This window comes from Pollachius pollachius, assembly GCF_949987615.1.
Source record: "Pollachius pollachius genome assembly, chromosome: 15".
NCBI classification, from domain to species: domain Eukaryota; kingdom Metazoa; phylum Chordata; class Actinopteri; order Gadiformes; family Gadidae; genus Pollachius; species Pollachius pollachius.
Window position 1 is genome coordinate 6,275,646 of NC_136948.1, and position 21,082 is coordinate 6,296,727.

A 21,082-nucleotide genomic window follows, 5' to 3' on the forward strand; every position below is an offset into this window, starting at 1 on the left:
GACAATTGTAAGGACAAAATACGTCTGTTAGATTATGGATTTGTGTGTCGGTCTTACTTGGGATTGCGCGGCCTTTGTCAAGCCTTGTTTGTCTTTGGACGTTTCTTTGGTGATTTGGACAGAAGGTTGAGAGACAGAAAGGCCAGCTTTTTATGAATTTATTTATTGAAAATTAAATCAGATCTTGATATGTAACAATGATGTTTTGGGGTTCCTAATTTCTGCACTAATCCACAGATTCCATCTCCAGGTCTCTCTTCTCCTGGGTTCCGTCTCCCCCGGCTTCCTGTTTGTCGCTGTTTACTTCCTGCCCACAGCCGTTCACTTCATGGGCCCGAGCGCACTCTTCCGATTGGTCCTCCTCCGCTAAATCCCGCGTGACCTCAGAGAGTCCTTGTGATTGGCTCTCATCCACGTCCTGGAAGAGCAGCTCTTCCGGGACAACGTGGGAGATGGTGAAGGAGCTGGCGATCTCCTGCAGACGGGCCTGCTCCGCCTTCAGGCCGGCCAGCTCCCTCACCAGAGGGGTCTCGACTGCGGGAGCAGGAGGAGGAGCAGGAGGAGGTGCTGCTGCGGTCGTAGGAGGAGCAGGAGTAGGAGTGACGACGGCATCTTCTTCTGGTTGCTGGGCAGGAGCCACCACAGGTTTCCTTGGTTCCTCCTCCTTCTCCTCCTTCTCCTCCTTGGGCTTTGGGTGAGCGGCACCCATGGGTGCTGAGCCCCCAGCCGCCTGCACCTTCTGGGCCAACGTCTTCCTCTCCTCCTGCAGGGCGCGGCACAGGTTCTCCAGCTTCTGGTTCTTGGTGGTGAACAGCTCAAACTCCTTCTCCTTCAGCGTTTTCTACCGCAGGAAACAGGGAGGGGGGAAAGGGTCAGTTTCAGTGGATGTTCTTTCTGCAGTTTCAACTGTGAAATTAGATGAAGCAGGATCAAATTGCTGGGATATTTCCACGAGAATAAACTTTTATAGTAGAATCTGTCTGAAGGTGCAGAAAAATGTAGGGTAAAATATCTGTGTTTATTAAGACATAAAAGTCCTTTTACTTGGCATGAATAAATAAAATGTGATCAACGACAGTACGCAACGTTAGGAACAACAACATTATGTTCTGTTCTGAACAACAACATAAGGTTATTTTATGAACAACATCATTACGTTACTTAACAAACAGCAACATAATGTAGCGGTACAAACAACAACATTATCTTACGTTACACATAACAATAGTTCACGCTACGAACAGCATCATTAGGTAACGGTATGAACTACAACATTAACGTTACGAACAGCAAAATTAGGTAACACAACCAACGACAACTTAACGTAACACAACAAACAACAAGATAAAGTAAGGTAAGGGAGGGCTCACATCGGACACCATCTCCAGCAGGGCCTTGTTGCAGCCGTCGAAGCGAGACTTCCAGGTCATGCACTCCTTCTCAAGCTTCTTCATCTTCTTGGACATCTGGAACCAACAGAAACAAGATGGTGAGGCCTCCTACAGTCTAAGCTGTTTAAAAAATATCCATTGTTTTCATTTGTTTCAAGTTACAGTTTTTAGTGTGAGTCGATTAGAGCCAACTTGACAGGCCCTGGTTGATGCTAATCATGCTAGCCTGCATATAGAGAGTACTTCATGTTACTTCTACAAGTGAAAAAAATAATAATGTGAATACCATACCAGGTTACTATTTTACTATACTACTACTACTACTACTACTCATTTATGATGCTTTGATCAAAATGACTTAGAGAGATCTTTGAGGTACATTTCATTCATAAGGATTCTAAGTCATCTTGCTCACAGATGCCTACAGAGAAGTTCAAACCCAGAACATTTCAGCTTGGAGTCAAACACTACAGCCACTAGACTGTTCTGTCTCAACATATAGACCAAACTCATAGCGAGTTCTAGACCTTCTAGTTAAATCCGTTCATTAGTTAGGTGGAGTGTGTCCCACCTTGTCCATGTCCTGCTTGAAGCTAGCGTAGATACCATGGCTCTTGGACACGGTTCCCTGGAACTCGTCAAACTTCTCAGAGTAGGTGGCGAGCTGCAGAACCCGGGAGGAAGAGGGGGGAGGAAGAGGAGGGAGGAAGAGGAGGGAAGAAGAGGGGGGAGGAAGGGGAGGAGGAAGGGGAGAAGGAGGAAGAGGAGGAGGAAGAGGAGGACGGAAGGGGAGGGAGGAGGAAAGAGAGGGAGAGAGGGGAGGGTGGAAGAGGGGGGAGGACAGAAGGTGAAGATAGAACATAGATATTTAATGGCCTCTCTTTTACCCTTACCTTTATTTAATGGCCTCCCTTTTATCCCCACCTGTATTCAAGGGGCTCTCTTTACCCTTACCTGTATTTTCAAATCCACTTCCTGCTCCTTCATCTTCTTGGACTGCAGTTTGAACTCTGCCGACTGCTTCACCAGCTGTGGAGCGGAAGAGGTGGAGCATCAACACAGAGAACCAGAGAACCAGAGAACCAGAGAACCACAGAACCACAGAACCCCTAACAATCTCTAGGTTAACCCATTCCCCGTATCCAACAAAGAGAGCTAATGATAAGCTGCTACACGATGCGAAGTACTATTTTTGTGCCTGGTCGCAAAACATACAAAAAGTGTGTACATTAAGTGCCAGGATGTACGACATACAATAACTGTGCGTACATTAGGTGCCTGGACGTACAACATACAGTAGGTGCGTAAGAGGGGGTAAGGGGTACGGGCGGAGCCTATGCAGAGTCTCCAGGTGAACTCTGAACAGGTGAGCCTGTCCCCTAGTCGTCTGGGGGTGGAGCGTGGCCCGTGTGTGCGTGGAGCCTACGTACGCGCTCCTTCTCCAGCCTGTGGCGTTCCTCCGCCTCCTTCAGGATCATGGAGGCCTGGGCCAGTTTGGTCTCCAGGAGCTTCTCCTTCAGGTCTCGGTGCTTGAAGACCTTCTCCAGGTTCTGGGGGACAACACAGGACCACTTATTGCTTTCAGGGGTTTTTTGATCGCGTACGATACATTTCTTGTGTGTGCCTGTGTGATTGTGTGTGTATGTGCGTGTGTGTGTGTGTATGTGCATGCATGTGTTTGTGTGTGTCTGTTTGTGAGTGTGTTTGTATGCCTGTGTGTGTGTGTGTGTGCCTGTTTGTAATTGTGTTTGTATGCCTATGTGTGTGTGTGTATGCCTGTCTGTGTGCGCCTGTGTGTGTTTGTGTTTGTTTGTGTGTGTTATCGTGCGTCTCCCCCCACCGTCTCGCGCTGGTCGTACTGCGAGATGAGTCCCTTGAGTTTCTCGGCCAGGGCGCTGTTCTCCTGGCACAGCTGGGTGTTCCTGGAGCTGTGCTCCTCGATCTGGACCTGGATGTCCCCCAGCGTGCCCTGGAAGTGGGTGGTGATCTCTTTCCTCTTCAGGTCGTCCTCACGGCACCGCTGCAACGTCTCCTCCTGTGGGCACAGAATGTTAGCCTGATAGCATTAGCATTAAGGCCGGAGGGAACGTTAGCCTGATAGCGTTAGCATCACAGCCGGAGAGAACGTTAGCCTGATGGCGTTAGCATTAAGAGAACGTTAGCCTGATAGCATTAGCATTAAGGCCGGGGGGAACGTTAGCCTGATGGGGTTAGCATTAAGAGAACTTTAGCCTGATAGCATTAGCATTAAGGCCGGAGGGAACGTTAGCCTGATAGCGTTAACCTGAAGAGAATGTTAGCCTGATAGCCGGAGAGAACGTTAGCCTGATACTTTTAGCATGACTGGTGGTGAGGTTAGTTAGGAGGTCAGTTAGGAGGCTAGGGTCCTAGAGAACTCTAGTGGGCTCTAGGGGCCTCTCGGGGCGGACAGTCTGCCGGTTGGTTAGGAGGTTGGTTAGTTAGGAGGTCAGTTAGGAGGCTAGGGCCCTAGAGAACTCTAGTGGGCTCTAGGGGCCTCTCGGGGCCTCTCGGGGCGGACAGTCTGCCGGTTGGTTAGGAGGTTGGTTAGTTAGGAGGTCAGTTAGGAGGCTAGGGCCCTAGAGAACTCTAGTGGGCTCTAGGGGCCTCTCGGGGCCTCTAGGGGCGTACCGTCTGGTAGTTAGATAGGAGGTTGGTTGGTTAGGAGGTTAGGTGGGAGGTTGGGCCCCAGGGCCGCTGACCTTGAGGGTCTTGTTGTGCCGCTGCAGCTCCCTGCATAACCCCTCCAGCTTGCTGCGGGCCAGCACGGCCCGGCTGTGTTCGCCCTGCAGCTGGTCCTTCTCCTTCAGGACCTGCAGCAGCTTCTTCTGCAGGACCTTCAGCTGCTTCTGGTCGCCGCGGTGCTCCTCCAGCTGTCGCCGTGGAGACGCAAGGGGGGGACACGATGGAGGACGACGTCACCCAGGGAGGAAGAGGGACACACACACAGGGACACACACAGTGGGTGAGGCCAATGTAGATGTAGAGGCGCGCACACATGCACACACAGGCACACAGGCACACGCATAGACACACACGCACACGCATATAGACACACACACACAGAAACATACACACACACACACAGGCATATAGACACACAAACACACACACACACATACACTCATATTAGACGCACACAATCACACGCATAAAGACACACAAACACACACGCATATATAGACACACACATATGGACAAACACAAACATATAGACCCAAACAAACACACACAAGCATATAGACACACACACACACACATACAACACGCATGTAGACACACAAAAACATGGACAGAGCCTTCCACTAGGAGTGCTCATGTAAGGATAAGATGGATGGTTTGTTTCTGAGGTGGTGGTCGCGCTGGGAGACTCACCAGCTCAGCGTGCTTCTTGATGATGGCTTCCAGTTTGAGCTCTGGAGTTCCCAGCTTGTTTAGACTCTGCATCAGTAGCATGGCTTCCTTACCTACACGCACAGACGCAAACGCACACATACACGCACAGATACACACGCATGCACATGCGCACATGCACACATATACACGCACACACACACACACACACACACACACACACACACTGAATGTTATGCTTCACCTTAAACACACTGGAACACATCTGTCATCCTAAAATACAACGTTTACAAGCTATGCTGCGTGAAATAAATGTAGCTTCAAATATTTATCCTTGTTGAGTCGTCAGTGTGGCAGACCAAAGTTCTGGAGGCAGAAGAGGACCAGACAATGGATATAAGCTATGGTCAATGTCGCCTTGATGGAACCCCTCAGATTCCATAGCTGGTTTTAGGAGTGTGTGTATGCGAGTGCCTGTTCTTTATTTAATTTGATTTGACTATTAAGAAGTGTATTGTAGCTGTACAAACTACACCTTGAGCACAACAGAAGCTACGCAGCCCACCTGAGGAAACCAAATAAATAAATCACCTGTAACCGAAATAAACCTTCTAGCGTGCTGTACCCACCCAGGTTTTTAAGCATCTTCTTTTCCAGTTTCTGGTCCCGGCGGGAGTCGGTGTGTTTGGTGCCCGTCAATTCCTCGGGGTCCTCGGGGTCCACAGCGCCCTCTTCCGTCTGGTAGGTGTTAATGATGTCCTCCAGCCGCTGCTCCAGGTCGTCCGTCGGGTCTTCGACGTGCTCTTGACCCGGGGCGAGGGCCACCGCCTCTGGGGTCGCCACGGCAACTCCACCGCTATTTGGGCAACTCTCCATTATTCTCAGCGAGTACTGAGGAGAAAATACCAAACAGTAGGCCACATTTCAGCACGTTATTATTGTTTGGTGTTAAAAACAAATATATATATATTAATATACCATATATATAAAAGTGATAAAAGCGTTTCTACCCCGTTGATACAATTGAACCAAACAGCCATCCCATTGGCTTTTATAACGATGGGACGGCACAGAACGACCCATTATTCAGCATTTCAACATGAACAGAAGGTTAGTTTATTCCATTCATAGAACATAGGGAAAGGTGGACCACTTAAAATACTTGATATACATTAGCATTTAGCGGTTGGCAGTGGCACTATTCGCTATAACCGAGCCATCCGATGGCCCGCTGTGCTAGCCCGGAGGCTCGTGGCCTGTTTACGTGCGTAAAATTAGCCCGCCTGTGCGCAGCCTTCACGCGCCTCCACGCGCAGAGCGCATGACACCTGTTCCTGGACGCGCGGTCTATTTTAGGAACTTCTTAATATGGGCAAGTTATTTATTTATTTATTTCACAATTCATTCTTATTGATGTCAACGTTTGTCGCACGTTACATGTCCACCTTTTAAGTGGTCTATTTATAGTGGTACAATTCAAGGTTGGCAACCAAACTCCGATTGTTTTTTAACAAAAAAAAGGACAAAAATGATCCGCTTTTGAGGTTTATAAATCAGCTATAGGCTGCTTTTAACGGCGTGGAGAAAGCAGGGTTATTTTTTCACTCTTGTTCTGGGAAGCAGGATTGGGCGTGCATTCCAAGAAACGCCACGGGGTGATTTCAAATTACACATGTCTCCCGTTTCTAAACAACTTGTGATTTCCAAAAAAGTAACGGAGATGATCTTACACATAACTTAAGCCAATGAACGCTTAGCTACGCTCCAAACCCCCGAACTTCTCCGGGGAAGCGTTTAGAGTCAAAGTCATCCAATCAACCAATCAAGAACCCCGAAACAATAGTAAGCAGCGCAACGCTTCGAGGAGAAGTTCGGAGAACCACGTGCAAACTCGACAGGCAACCGACACACACATTGATTATAAGGCTAAGGTTAAGTTTTTTTTCCATTTTATCTGGATAGTCAGCGTGGTGCGGGGTAAAAAAAAGTGAATTAAATCTTACCGGGGCCGCGTTGCTGAGGGAGAAGACGTGAAGCGTGGAGGGTTAGGACCTCTGCTGCCAACGCATGCACCGACAGCTGTGAAGAAGTCCTCCTCAAAATAACCCAGTGAGGGGGGTCTGGGAGCTGGGACGGGGGAAGGGTGCTGGGTGTAAAGAAAGAGTCCGCACATCACACTGGGTCACGTTCCTGCAGTCCGGACTGCCGCCCCGCAGGGGGCCAACCGGGGACCTGATAGCCAGATGACGCTGGTCACCACGGCCATGGATGAAACGACATTAGCAGTGTGGATATTTAGATAGGCAACAGAGTGTAGTGTGTGTGTGTGTGTGTGTGTGTGTGTGTGTGTGTGTGTGTGTGTGTGTGTGTGTGTGTGTGTGTGTAGTCTGTCTTGTCCTTTCTTTGAGTGTTTGCTTACGTGTGTGTTTGCCTGTGTGTGCGTGCATTTGCGTGTGTGTGCGTGCGTGCATGTGTGTGTGTGTGTGTGTGTGTTTGCCTGTGAACATGTGAAGAAGGAATCGGGCATGAAAAATGTGTGCTCAAGTGTTATCTGTGAACATCTTGAGCCTCCATTTTATGCTCTAGTGTCTTCTGCTGCAAAGCCTTTTCTCATTCGCTAATTTTATTTTCAGCCGAGGTGACAGCCACACAGCTGAGGAAACGACAGGCCTTGGAGCTGAGAAAACTAGAGATAATAGAGAGAGAGATACAGAGAGACAGAGAGAGAGATAGGGGAGAGAATGAGAGAAGAAAGAGAAATAGGTGTGTGTGTGTGTGTGTGTGTGTGTGTGTGTGTGTGAGAGAGAGAGAGAGACAGAGAGAGAGAGAGAGAGAGAGAGAATGAGGGAGAGAGAGGGCAAGAGAAGGAGAGAGAAAGACAAAGAAAGAGAGACAGAGAGAGGAGAGAAAGAGAGCGGGAGAGACCGAGAGAGGGAGAAGTTAACCGTCTTTCTGATTGGCCAGAATTAGGACAGGCCTTCTCCCTGGCCCGACAACAGTATCCAACAACCCAGTAGGATTCAGCATCCATTATCACAGGCACTCACTTCCTGTCAGATTAACTCCCTCGTAGCCAACACAGGCACCGGACCAAAGGAAACAAGAGGTTAACACTGAGATATTGTTCACGGGGAGGTGATGTCTATTTTTGGAAGCATTAATTTATTTTCTCTTCATGTTATTGTGCCGGTGCGTGTATAGCAGGAATCTGGTGTTCCGATTAATAAACTCATGGTTATCAAATATGTACGGTAGGAGGGGTGGAGTTGGAGGTGGAGGGCTGACAAACAAATAAAGCGACAAACACACACACAGTCTCGGCTTCGAAGTATATTCTGTTGAAACATATTTCTTTTTAATTTAATCTTAAAAAGTCGAGCACCAAATCATAGATTCCCTCATGGCATAAAAGAGGCACTCCACTCCTCCAGTCCTTGCTGTGCAGGTTCGGTCGCAGATTTCTAAACACAGGATTGGCTACCGAAGCCGTCCGTCACCCCCCCCGCCCTGGAGGTACGTTATTCGCCCTCAGTGAGTGAAGGGGGAGGGTTCAGATACACCAGAGGCACAATGCAGGTTCAGTAAATAGAAAGTACACGATAAAAACGAAACACAACAAACACAATCTGAATGCAGGGTTCCAAAGCAAATAAAAGCCGTCCGTTTTATGAGCGTTTTCAGCTGCAAAAGTCACGACAGATAAGTCACATAAACTACTGAATTATAGTGATGTATACATTAACGATAACACCAAATAAAAGCAGAACTGCGTCTGCAGAAAGAAAGAAAGAACATAATCATAATAATACTCATAAGTGTAAACATGAGAGAGAGCAAACGTTGAATTTGAAATCTATTTCTCAGACGGGGGATTTTACTGTATTGTGTTGTTTGTTGATAAGAGTTTTAAAGCTGAACACACGAACACTGTGCTATTTCCCCTACCTCACAAGGCATTAAATCTGACCTTTGACCTTTCGACAATATATAAACAATCCAGCTACACTGCACTGCAAAAATACTTTAAATAATAAAAATCCACATGTTTGTGTGTGTGTGTGTGTATGTGTGTGTGTGTGTATTTATATACACAGAGAGAGAAATAATGCATTTGGTAAATGTTCAAATGCATGTTTGAGCTGAAGCAGAGTAATACTCGTTTACATCAATACTTAAGTTTTTGTTACTGTACGTGAAAATGCTTTATCTGGCTACACTCGAAATGTGGGAAAAAACGACAAGAAATCGGGACTGAGAAACAGGAATGTCACAAATAAAATGTATCAACGCATCAAACTCCACCACAGCGAACCCACCGCTAGCTATCAAAGATGGAAAAAACCCAAAGTGCTCAGGCGAAAAAATTCACCGTAAAATGATGGTTATTGAACTGGTATGGTCATCTGTGGGGCCAGGGGACTAAATAGAGGTGTAGATTTGTTTTGTTGAGGGCGACGACGACATAGGAACAGAAGCGATGGCTCAATGCATACCTGCATCAGTAGAGAGACGGTATAAATAGTAGTCAAATATTTATCAATAAGTGCTTACGTTTTCTAATATATAAATACATCTTACAGTATACATAAATACATCGTACAACTTTCCTCTATTCTTGTGCAATAGCAAACCCCATGCATGTTTATCAAGATTAAAAACCACAACATTAAGAAAGATGCAACGTAATAAACCGTTTACGATCCTTTTTTAAAAAAAACAACAAATCAAGCTGTGCCTTCATCAGCGGAAAACAAAAAAGAAAAACGGACTCAAACTAAAACCGAAAAGATACGCTTAAGATCAAAGTCCCGGGCAGACCGCTGGATAAAGTACGCTATGATGAGCCTCCTCCCTTCGGAGGGCGATATGATTGAAGCAACGAAAAGGCACACGCCACCACTGCGTCGTTAAAAGAGTTTTAAACCTCACAAGAAGCATCTACTTAAATTTGGTCAAAGTGTTTTTATATATAGTTTACATACGCTCTCCCTTACGATTAGTTTGTCGCTTTACTGCGCTACGGTGCCACACCTCGATATGATACGTACGTTATACAACAGTCTAGTTTTTTTCATTTTCTTCAATGTACACGTTGAATACACAATTTTTTGTATGCGGTCTACGAAGGAGTATATACTTCAGGTATATTCTGTACAGAGTTCATAAATATATTTATGTGCAATTGTACGCAAACTACAATGTCAAACAAAGGCATATTAGCATAATATATTTCCATATTGCACCTGCACCCAACGCTGATTTGTGTCCGTAACTTCTGTACCGTCGGTCTGGGTTCTTCCAGAACCAGACCCAGACCTGGTCCTCCCATACCCAGACCGAGAAAAAGACCCAGACCAGGTCCTCCCAGACCCAGAACAGAACCACACCGAGTCCTCCCAGACCCAGACCCGGACCCGGTGGTCCCATACCCTGACCCGGACCCCCAAACCACACCGTTCCCCGCCCCTCTGGAGGAGGAGCTCAGGGGAACCACATTCAACACGACAGGTCGGTGGTGGGTGAAGTTCTGCTCTCCACTGTCCCGTCCAGAGCTGGAGCCTCAGCGCCCCAGGTGGGGGCCTGGAGGGCGCCCGATGGGCCTGGGGACGGGACGCCAGCGTGCGTGTGGAGGTCCACCACACACACACACACACACACACACACACGTGCGCACATACACGCGTGACATGGACCGACGCGACCGACCCTGCGAAAAGCTGACAGGAAGCAGATGTAAAGGTCTGCGTGCCGGAGGCCAGAACCAGGAGGTGTCCTGAGGAGCCTTCAGTGCAGCTCCTCCACGCTGATCTTCAGTGAGGCGATGGCCGTCACGCACGTCTGCACGTTCTCCTCCTGCCCGCCGCCGCCGCCGGGCTCCAGCCTCCGCGGCGGCTCTTCCTCCTGCTCCTCGTTGCTCCTCCTCGCGGCCTCCGGAGGGGAGGCCACGGAGGAGCAGGAGGCGGAGGAGGAGGAGGACGGGCGCTCCTGGTGGTGGAGCCCGGCCTCCTCGCCCCCCGACTCCGGGGGCTCCGGGAGCGAGCCGCACTCCATGCTGCTCTCGCTGGCCTGCGGGCTGAGGGCGGAGGAGGAGGAGGAGGAGGAGGAGGAGGAGGAGGGCTGGGCGGGCAGCATCTGGACCCCCCCCACGGGGCAGAGGGGGAGCAGGCTGCCGGCGGGCTGCTGGGAGTGCAGGGGGAGGTGGCTGAGGAGGTTCTGCTGAGGAACGCTGGCATCGCACTGCATGCTGGGAGCCAGGCCGCTCCTTTGATCCTGAAACAACACGGTGGTGGTCGGGATCAGAGGGAGCCCTTCCTCAGTTAAAACACGAACTCGGGAATAAAATAAAGCAATAACACGGTATGTTAGACTTCAAACTACTTTTACAGGTCGGCTGTTTTCTCGTTCTTCGAGATTTGTTCCTTAACAACCCGTCTGGGATCAATACGTTTTTTCTTCACCCTATCCTATCTTCTGATCGTTCTGAGTTTGTGATTCCCCGTAACTAAGTTTAATTTTACAGTACATTTAACGAAATCTTAACCTAGCTATCTTTGTTGTATACAGGGAATGGGTTAACCTAGTGATTGTTAGTGCTTGGCACTTGGTTCTATATACACTCTTACTGTACCGACAGCGATATATATTGTTTCTCTTTCTTCCGACTAATGTACTTATTGTAAGTCACTTTGGATACAATTTTGAATTTCCCCTGGGGATCAATGAAGTATACATTTATCTATCTATCTATGTAAACACATCTGCTTAACACCGTTAATGTATATGTAATGAATTGATGGACACAAAACAAACTATGCTAACCGCTACTGAACCAAGCTAACCACGCTAGGCTACGTACCGGCGCCGTCTCGAAGGCTCCGGGCGGCTGCTGCGTGGGAAGCTGCTGGGGGGGCGACTCCACCTTCACCGGCCGGCCCTTCTCCCCCAGGGGGCCCCGGTGCTGGTGGGCCCCCCGGCGCGGGGACATGGCCCTCAGGACCACCCTCTGCCGGCCCCTGACCGCGGCGGGCTCCCTCCTGCCGGCGAGCTCGCTCAGCGGGGACAGCGGCCTCTCGGCCGAGACGGGGGAGAGGTGGTGGGAGAGGGGGGAGGAGAACCCGGGGGAGCCGGGCCTCAGCGGGGAGCCGTCCCAGCGGGGGACGGCGGGGGGACAGCGGGGGGACAGCTCCCGGCGGGGGGAGGGGTAGCGCAGGCGGGACGGCGACGGCTCCCGGAGCGGCGACTCCCAGCCGGGCGAGAGCAGGCAGGAAGCGGACGGGTCGAACAGGAAGCAGCTCTGGTCCGGGGACAGCATGGTCAGCGAGTCCTCGTCCACGTGGCGGTCGCGCTGCTCCATGGCGACCAGGGCGGGGTTGTCCTTGGACGCCGAGCGCCGCCGGCCCCCCCCTGTGGCCCCCGGGAGCGAGGCCAGGGAGTAGCCGTGGAGCGCGGCGCTGGCGGTCACCGATAACGAGGCCACGCCCCCGCCGGGCTGGGGGCTGGTGCTCCGGGAGCGCATCTTGGGCGTGGAGTCGCCCTCGTAGTCTTCGTCGTCGTCGTCCTCCTCGTCGACCTCGTCCATGTCCTCGTCGGCGCCGTCCGAGTCGTCGGCGTCCGAGAACTGGTGCTTGGCCACACCCCCCAGCCCCGCCTTGGAGTCCTGCGTGGCTCCTCCCTCAACTTTATCGACAAGAGAAGCAAACATTTACATTTACTCAGGGCGTTACGCAGACACTCTTATCTAAAGCGACTTACATTAAGTGCATTTGTCAGAAGAAGGAGAAACAACACTATATGGCAGTTGGTACAGTGAGGACGTTCAAAGAACCAAGTGCCAAGCACTAACGATCACTAGGTTAACCCCTTCCCCGTATACAACGAAGATAGCTAGGATAAGATGCTACCCAACGCCAAGTAATAATTTTAAGTGAAAGGACGTACAACACACAATAAGTGCGTAAGAGGGGTGTGGGGGTTAAGGGGGGAGGCTAATCAGTGTCTAGCTGATCTCTGAACAACAAACAAACAAGAGTCTCAGCCCCAGTTCAGACATCGTCATTGTGGTGGGGGGGGGGAGGGGTATCTGGAGGTGAGGGGGGGTATCTGGAGGGGACGGCCGACTACTTACCCGCTTCCTGGATCTCGATGTCGTCCACGGACACAGACACGCCCATCTCCAGACACTTCTTCATGTGCGCTTTGGACTTCATGTGCTTCGTCAGGTTTCCTGCGGATAAAAACAAACACAGTCAGCCCCTCCGCTCCAGACTCCACCACCCCCTGGACCCAGGCTCCACCACCCGCTGGACCCAGGCTCCACCACCCCCTGGACCCAGACTCCACCACCCCCTGGACCCAGGCTCCACCACCCCCTGGACCCAGGCTCTACCCCCTGGACCCAGACTTCACCCTGTTAATCCAGGCTCCACCCCCTGGACCCAGACTCTACCCCCTGGACCCAGGCTCTACCCCTTGGACCCAGGCTCTACCCCCTGGACCCAGGCTCTACCCCCTGGACCCAGGCTCTACCCCCTGGACCCAGACTCCACCCCATTAACCCAGGCTCCACCCCCTGGACCGAGGCTTCCCCCCCTGGACCCAGGCTCCACCACCCCCTGGACCCAGACTCTACCCCCTGGACCCAGACTCCACCCCATTAACCCAGGCTCCACCCCCTGGACCGAGGCTTCCCCCCCTGGACCCAGGCTCCGCCCCCTAGCTCCGCCCCCTGGCTCCGCCCCCTGGTGAAGGCCCCCCTGCGGGTCACTCGCCTTTGGTCTTGAAGGCGAAGTTGCAGACCCGGCAGACGTAGGGCCGCACGTCGGTGTGCGTGCGGATGTGCTTCTTCAGCATGCTAGGCTTCTTGCAGCGGATGCCGCACTCCTCACAGATGTACTTCCCCCGACCGCGCCCGCGCACGTACACATAGTCCTCGTTGGACTTGTACCTGGGAGGGGGACAGAGAGGGAGGGAGGGAGGGAGGGAGGGAGGGAGAGGACTTAGTGAGTGACTTAGTGAGTGGAGAGAGAGAGAGAGAGAAAGAGAGAGAGTGAGCAGAGAAAGAGTGAGTTAGAGAGGGACAGAGAGAGAGATAGAGAGTGTGTGCGTGAGTGAGTGAGGGAGAGAGAGTAGAGAAAGAGTGAGAGCATGAGGGACACTCAAGGATAAAGTATGCAAACACGAGGCAAGAGGCCAAGCGATGATGTCCACTGTCTGCAGGTAAATTACACTTGTTGTGATGTCTGTAAAGGAGCATACTGTATCTTCAAGGGCATACTCGAGGGTAGCAACGACGAATCCTGTCCTATCCCATCATAATTAGCGATGGTATTATTAGCATCACATGAGCCTTGGATATCATAAACCCGTATGCCGTTGTCGTGACGACACGTGACACATCGTTACGGAAACGACAGCGAGTTATGACACACTGGCAGCCATGCCTGGAAGATGTTTACACAAGATGGCACCTCAAATTGGTTTTAATTGCCCTCTCTCCCTTGCCAACACACACACACACACACACACACACACACACACACACACACACACACACACACACACACACACACACACACACACACACACACACACACACACACACACGCGCGCACACACACACACACACACACTCGGCCAACCGCTCTAACGAATATTAATTAGGCTCCTTTTCCGCAGCGGCCAATGACAAACATGACAACAGTCGTTAGGCGGACTGACCCGCCCTCGAAGATCTTGATGCGTGTAGGCAGCGCCTGGCCCAGGGTGGCCTCACGCTCCTTCCACTCCTCCTTGGCCGTCCGTGGCCTGCAGCCGGGCTCCTTCGCCTTCCTCCCGTAGGCCGCCACCCCCGGCCCCGCCCCCACCGCCGTTGCCGTGGTCGCCGACGCCTCCTCCTTGATCTCTGGTTTCCTCTGCAGCTGAGTCACAGGCGTAGACACGTTTTGCTAGCACACACGTCTTGTGTGCGGTGTGTTGTATGATGTGGTGCGTTTTATGTTGGGTTTAAAATGTGTGTGTTATATGTTGTGGGTTGCATTTTGTGCGATGTGTGGAAATTCAGAATACTGCAAGTCGCAGTGGGTGTGATGCGTTTCATCGACCTTATAGTCAATACAAACCCTTTAAATAAAGCTATACTAGTCTCTCATGGATCTTAATGCATGCATCGTCTCCTATGTTGGCAGTACAGGCTGGGTATTATTATAGCGCCCTTTTCATTTCACTTTAACACATTCTGTCCTTGGTTGACGGGAGAATGCTCTAGAACTAAACAACGAGAGAAACTGCCTGCGCTGCAATCCTTCCACAACGAGGTCAGGAGCAGGCGGTGAGCGTGGCTCACGGGTAACGACAAACAACCACAGCCTCAGCTGCTTCTCCTCTCACCTGCTCCATCTTCTGCCTCCACAGGATCAAGGAGGACACCAGCTTCCCCGCGCCGGGCTGGCACATGGCGGCCACCGTGTACAGCAACCCCTCCCGCCGCTGCCGGGACCGCAGGAGGGCCAGCGCCGTGCTGGTGCTGACGGCGGGGGGGTTGGGGTTGTGCAGGCTCACGCACCAGGTGGCGTAGACGGAGGAGGCGGGGCCCGCGTCGTCGCCGTGCACGCTGCTGGGCTTGGCATAGTTCAGGTAGCACCAGCTCACCCCGGTGGTGGTGCGCAGGCTGGGGAACTGCGAGGGTCGGAGCCGGGGTCGGAGGTCGTCTGAGGAGGTCAACGCCGGCTGCACGGCCGTGTCCATCGGCACCTTGCCGTCCTCGGCGTCTCCGCCGACGGGCGCCATGGAGAACGGCGGGGAGCCGCTGCTGTCCATGGCCGAGTCGACGCTCTCTCCGACGTTGTGACGCAAGGAGCCGATGAATTTGTCCGGAGCTCGGGCCGAAGAGAAGACCTGCATCTCTGAGCCCGGCCGGCTGTCCTCGGCCAGGTAGCACTTCCCCAGCTCCACGGCGCTCAGCTCCTCCACGATCTGCCCGAACATCTTCTCCTCCTTCACGCGCTTCTGCTGCTTGACCTCCATGAAGAGGTCCAGGCTGCTGGCGGGCGACAGCATGCGCTTGTTGCCGCCGCCGCCGCCGCCGCTGGAGGCGTTGGTGGTGGAGATGGTCCTGGAGGTCAGCGAGAGCGGGATGCCCGTCTTCAGTTTGGCCGAGGAGAGGTCCAGCGCCTCCACGTCCAGGGAGGCCGACCTGGCGTCGCCCCTGACGACGGTCGCCGGGGGGTGGTCGAGGGTTCCAAACAGGCGGAGCTGGGTCTGGGACGCGGTGGTGCTGGTGACGGCGGCGCCGATGAGGGAACACATCGTGTCGTACTGGTGGTCTAGGATCTGCGACACCGTGGTGTAGGTGATGCTGCCGTAGGACGGCAGGTGAGTGTGCGCCCGGACAGGCACCAGGACGCCGGGCGGTGATTGGTAGATTCCCGAGGCGAACACGGGCAACGTCGGCGGAGGTGGCGGGGCGGTCGGCGTGAAAGGAAGGATGCCGCTCGGGAACTGGTGGCCCGTTTTGGACGGGCCTTGCGGCGTGATCTCGGTGTCCATGTTGAGGGACGGCTGTCTGACCAGGTTACCCCGCCGTCTCTCGCCGATGTCTGCCAGCCGTCCCTTGGACGTCGGCGTGAGGCTGCCGTAGTCGAACGACACGCTGCGAGTCTCGGGGAACTCCTTGCGCATGTCGCAGGGCGCCTGCTCCGATGAGGACCGCCTCATCTCGTGCTGCTGCCGCTGGTGGTGCAGAGACAGGGCGTGGGCGCTGCCCGGCACGGCCAGCAGCTCCAGCGGCCGTCCAAACTCGTCCTGCCGGCCCGGGGAGACGGACTTGAGGCTCTCCTCGCGGTCGAAGGAGAAGGCGGAGCAGTAGGACAGGTTGCTGTCCTGGCTGGGGCTGCGCGAGAGGCTGGTGCAGGCCGACTCGAAGCTGGACTCGCCCGAGGAGTGTTCGATGTCGGCCAGGCGGAGCCTCTTCTTCTTCGGGGGCAGTTTCTCGGGCGGGAATTGTGCTAAGGTTTCGCTCCGTTGCGGCCACTGGAACTCCACTTCCACGTGCCTCTCGGGCTCCTTGGCCTTCACCTTCACCTCCGGCGCTTTCTCTGGGCTGTCGGGCTCCACCGTCACCCTGATCTCCGGGACCTGGATGTTGGACTGCCGCACCAGTTTGGGGCCCATCTGAAAGGACTGGCCTGTTCTGCTGACACTGCTCTCCATCTCACATGAGTCGGTGTGCTCCAACGAGCCGTGGAACGAAGAGCATTGCTCCTGCCTCGGTCCTTGATACTTAACGTAGCACTCCGATGGTTCGGGGACGTGCGATCGATTCAGTGAGTTTGTGTGTTGTATCACAGAGATCACGTTCCCTACGCTCTTCCTGCTGCATGTCTGGGTGTCCACTGATAGCTCCATGTCAGCCCTGTCCGGCTGTGCGTGAAGGCAGACGCCTTTCCCCAAAGCCAAGAGCCCCATGGCTCCTTTCATATCATAGTCCTTGACGGAGTCCAGGGGATAGCGGGCGACGTCTTCACACGCTTCTCCTTGGGCGTCATACAGGCCCGACGAATCCTCCTCCTCCCGCTTCTCCTTGCGCCTCTTGCGGGTCGCCAGCTCCATGGCGTGTTTGTGGTGGCTGGCGCCGGACGGCAGGCCCTCCATCTCCGCCACGCCGCCCTCAGGAACCCTCCCTGGGCCGTCGCTCTCGTGGTGCCCCTCGTGGGCCGAGTGCTCGAAGGCCGCCTGTCGCCGGAGCCTCCTCATCCCCCCGGCGGTGGACCGCTCGTCGAAGGAGTGGCTGCCCCGGAGGCAGGGCGGCACGCTCAGGCAGACGGCCGACGACGTGGGCATGGAGTTGCTCCGGAGCAGGGGGCTGGCGTCCACCCCCCCGTCTGGCAGGGCCTCAGCCAGCATCTCCTCCCGGCCGTACATCTTGGTGGTGATCTTGATGGGTTCCACCACATCCTTCTCCTGGGTGAACACGCGGGAGACGCCCCTCTCCGACCGCGGGGCCGGGTGCTCGCTGGAGGCGTCCTGGCCGCTGAGGGCGAACGCCGTCATCTGCTTGGGGCTGGGCCGGTAGCACTTGCCGAACATGATCTCCTGGTAGGACTTGGCGTTGGCGTTGGGCGGCCCGGCCTGGTGCTCGGCGCTCTCCGACCGGGAGAAGTAGCCCGAGTCGGTGCTGCCCTTGCTGGACTGACTGGGCAGCGACAGGTTCTGCTCCGACTCGCCGCTGCGCTTCTCCGAGAGCCGGAGGGCCAGCCGCTGCTTGACGGCGCTGGACTGGACGGCACGGCCGCACGGAGAGACGGCGGGAGACACGGCGGTGACTTCCTGCGACCCGTCCTGAGGCGCCATCCCAGCCACGGAGGCGGCGACCCCTCCCCTCTTCTGGGCGATGAGGTTCAGGACCTTCACGGCCGTGCTCTCTGAGCCGGCCTCGGCGGGGGAGTCAAGCAGCAGCAGGGGGTCCCCGACGCCGTCGTCGTCCGTGTCAGTGGTCTGCTCGCCGTCCGAGTACAGCTCGCCGTCGCCCTCGAAGGAGCCCTGGTCCCCGCCGCCGCCGTACGGGCCCAGCTCCAAGAAGGACGCGCTGCCGGCTTTGACCAGGTGCGCGTGGGACTTCCTGTGTTTGTACAGGTTGCTCTTGGTCTTGAAGGAGAAGCCACACGGGAGGCAGGGGTAGGGCCTCTCGCCCGTGTGCGAGCGGATGTGCTTCTTCAGCACGCTGGGCTTGGCACACGCCCGGCCGCAGTAGTCGCACACATACCTCCCGGGCTTTTGGGATTTCTGCGCCTCCGCCACCGACGGGTCCGTCCCCGGGTGGCAGGGCTGCTGAGCGGCGTCCGTGGCCAGACCGGGGGACTTCCTGTGGTGCCCCGCAGCTTCCTGTCCGCCTGGAGACAGATACGTGGACGGATCATAGTCTTTGTGGCCGGCCTCGCAGCACGGACCTCCTGGTTGCGGTGAATTCCCTGAGTCGGTCGATTCTCTCGCTCCGCACGTGCCTCGGCTCTGACCTTCTTGCGTCCGCCGGAGCCTCCCCGCCTCCCGCCCTCCCCCGCCCTCCCCCTCGAGCGGCGGGACGCCCTCGGTGGGCAGCGCCGCCGGGGGCTCCGGTGAACGCTGTATCTGGGCTGCGGCGGCGTTCCTTTCCCGGTCCTCCGTGGAGCGTTTCACCTCGGCGATAGTTTCGAGTGACTCCATGAAACTCAAAGTCACCTTCCCGGGGATTGTTTTTCAAAAGGGGATTCGCCTCACGTTGCCGTAGTGACGGGGTCGCTGCCGTGAATCGATCGCAGATTCGGGTCATCTGCAGAGAGAAAGAACACGGATGAAGAACTGGGAACCAGGGGGTTATTGATATGCTCTGTGTGAACTAACTACAGTAACTACAATGCTGTCTCCAATTCCACAGTGAGCAGAAGAAGATTCTACAGTAAACTATCTGCAACCTTTAGCCAAACTCCCTCCAGTGAGTGTGAATATCTCTTTTAGGGAAAGGAGGGAGGATCATTGAAGGCCGTTTCCCGAAAGTCCCCCTAGTAAAATGTTGTTATTAAATTCATAATGAGCACTTGAGTCCACAGTGGGAATGGAAAACTGGGTCTTTACTGGGCTTTTAAACCCCCTAATAGTGCCCTATCATACCCCTGGCAAGCGCCCTATATCCGTCACAGCCAACCGTTTAGTTCGAGTCAGTTTGTGTTCCGACGTGCGTGTGCCCGTGCACGGCGAGGTGTTATTTCTGTGGATGTAGGCCTACATTTACTCTCAAGATGGCGCGGATATAATCCACCATGCTCTCACTACGATAACGAGGAGGATGACGCCGAGGAGGCTTAAAATACAGTCCGTTTTTAAATCACATTGACTCATGTGGGTCCTCTCTTGAGGAGCCCCTGCTGGGTAGTTTCAACGATAATTATAGAGATCCTTCTTTGGACGCTCAGACCGTGGATTTCACCTGGATATTGAGAAATACCCTCAAATCTGACTCATGTGGGGTTTTCTTCATTTAACGGATCGATATCGGGAGCAGGGGAAATGCTGGAGATCGATTAACATTTCCCTGCAAGGGGAGAGAAAGAGGGCCTGTGAGGAATTATGTCAAAAAGCAGCAGTGGCAGCACCATTGCTCAAGATGTCAGGGTTTAGCGAGTGTGTCTGTGGGTGCCTGTGTGTGTGTCCCTGTGTGCGGCTTTGTTTGCGGCTGTGTGCGTGTCTGTGTGTGCGGCTGTGTGTTTGTCTGTGTGTGCGGCTGTGTGTGTGCCTGTGTGTGCGTCAGCGTGCGTATGCGGCTGTGTCTGTGTGTGTGTCTGTGTGTACGTACAACGTTCGCAGCAGACCAGAGTAACATGACTTTATCTCCGACACACACACACACACCAAAACAAACGTGTCACCTCGTTCGAACCACTTCAGTCCGACCACCTAACCCCAGAACAACAAACCGCCACAGACCGTAAACAACACAAGATAGACCTCAAACTCTTCTAACAGCGGCCGCAAGAGGAGGACCGAGATGGGACTCGAACCCTCTGCCCGACGCCGCTGTGATCGGTACCCTGCTGATGGAGACCAGGGGTACCGGGACCCTGAGAGGGAACGGGACCCCTGCGGGCGGCGTTCCCAAGGCCGAGGTGATCCGCTGTGGGGGCCCTGCGGCGCTCCGTGCTCCGGGGCCGCCCGCTCTCTCAGGGCGCGTGTATTTCCATCTCCTCGCTATCAAAGGCGCTGTCCCGTCTAACGAGGTTATGTAAGATTATCTGGTTCAAACCCTCCGAGTTCCCCTTAATTAGGACATCCTTCTCCGCTCATCTGCCTTCCTCTCTCCCTCCTCCTCCTCCTCCTCCTCCTCTGGCTCACTCCGTCCCTCGCTTGTATTCTCCCTCTCTTCCTCTCTCTCTCTCTCTCCCTCTCTCTCTATCAGAATACCCCACTTGCTCCTCAGGCGAAAACCACAGGACAGGAATTCAAGGTGACTTGCAAGATGCCAAAAGAGAGGGAGATCGAGGCAGAGAGAGGTAGAAAGACATAGAGAGAGAGGGAGACTGAGCCAGAGTTAGGTTGAAAGACAGAGAGAGAGAGAGAGAGGGAGGGAGATCGAGGCAGAGATAGGTTGAAAGACAGAGAGAGAGAGAGGTAGAGCGAGGTAGAAAGACAAAGAGAGAGAGAGAGAGAGAGAGAGAGAGAGAGAGAGGGAGATCGAGGCAGAGAGAGGTAGAAGATACAGAGAGAGAGAAGTAGAGAGAGGTAGAAATACAGAGAGAGAGAGAGGGAGATCGAGGCAGAGAGAGGTAGAAGATACAGAGAGAGAGAAGTAGAGA

At 53.8% G+C, this 21,082-nt stretch overlaps 2 protein-coding genes across 2 annotated transcripts; both read right to left on the reverse strand.

Moving 5' to 3' along the window:
* Positions 1-226: 226 nt before the first annotated feature.
* txlnbb (taxilin beta b) lies at positions 227-5,639 on the reverse strand (the record flags this gene model as incomplete). Its single annotated transcript, XM_079752237.1, has 9 exons — positions 227-841; positions 1,371-1,466; positions 1,963-2,055; positions 2,346-2,420; positions 2,822-2,941; positions 3,232-3,426; positions 4,112-4,282; positions 4,785-4,876; positions 5,393-5,639. 9 exons carry the CDS (start codon positions 5,637-5,639, stop codon positions 227-229), a joined length of 1,704 nt encoding a protein of 567 aa, XP_079608363.1.
* Positions 5,640-10,547: 4,908 nt separating this feature from the next.
* Positions 10,548-18,959, reverse strand: hivep2b (HIVEP zinc finger 2b; the record flags this gene model as incomplete). The annotated part of the gene is made up of 6 exons (XM_079751724.1): positions 10,548-11,033; positions 11,620-12,440; positions 12,889-12,987; positions 13,532-13,707; positions 14,481-14,680; positions 15,150-18,959. The coding sequence occupies 6 exons, from the start codon at positions 18,957-18,959 to the stop codon at positions 10,548-10,550; spliced, it is 5,592 nt and encodes a 1,863-aa protein (XP_079607850.1).
* Between the last annotated feature and the right edge of the window lie 2,123 nt (positions 18,960-21,082).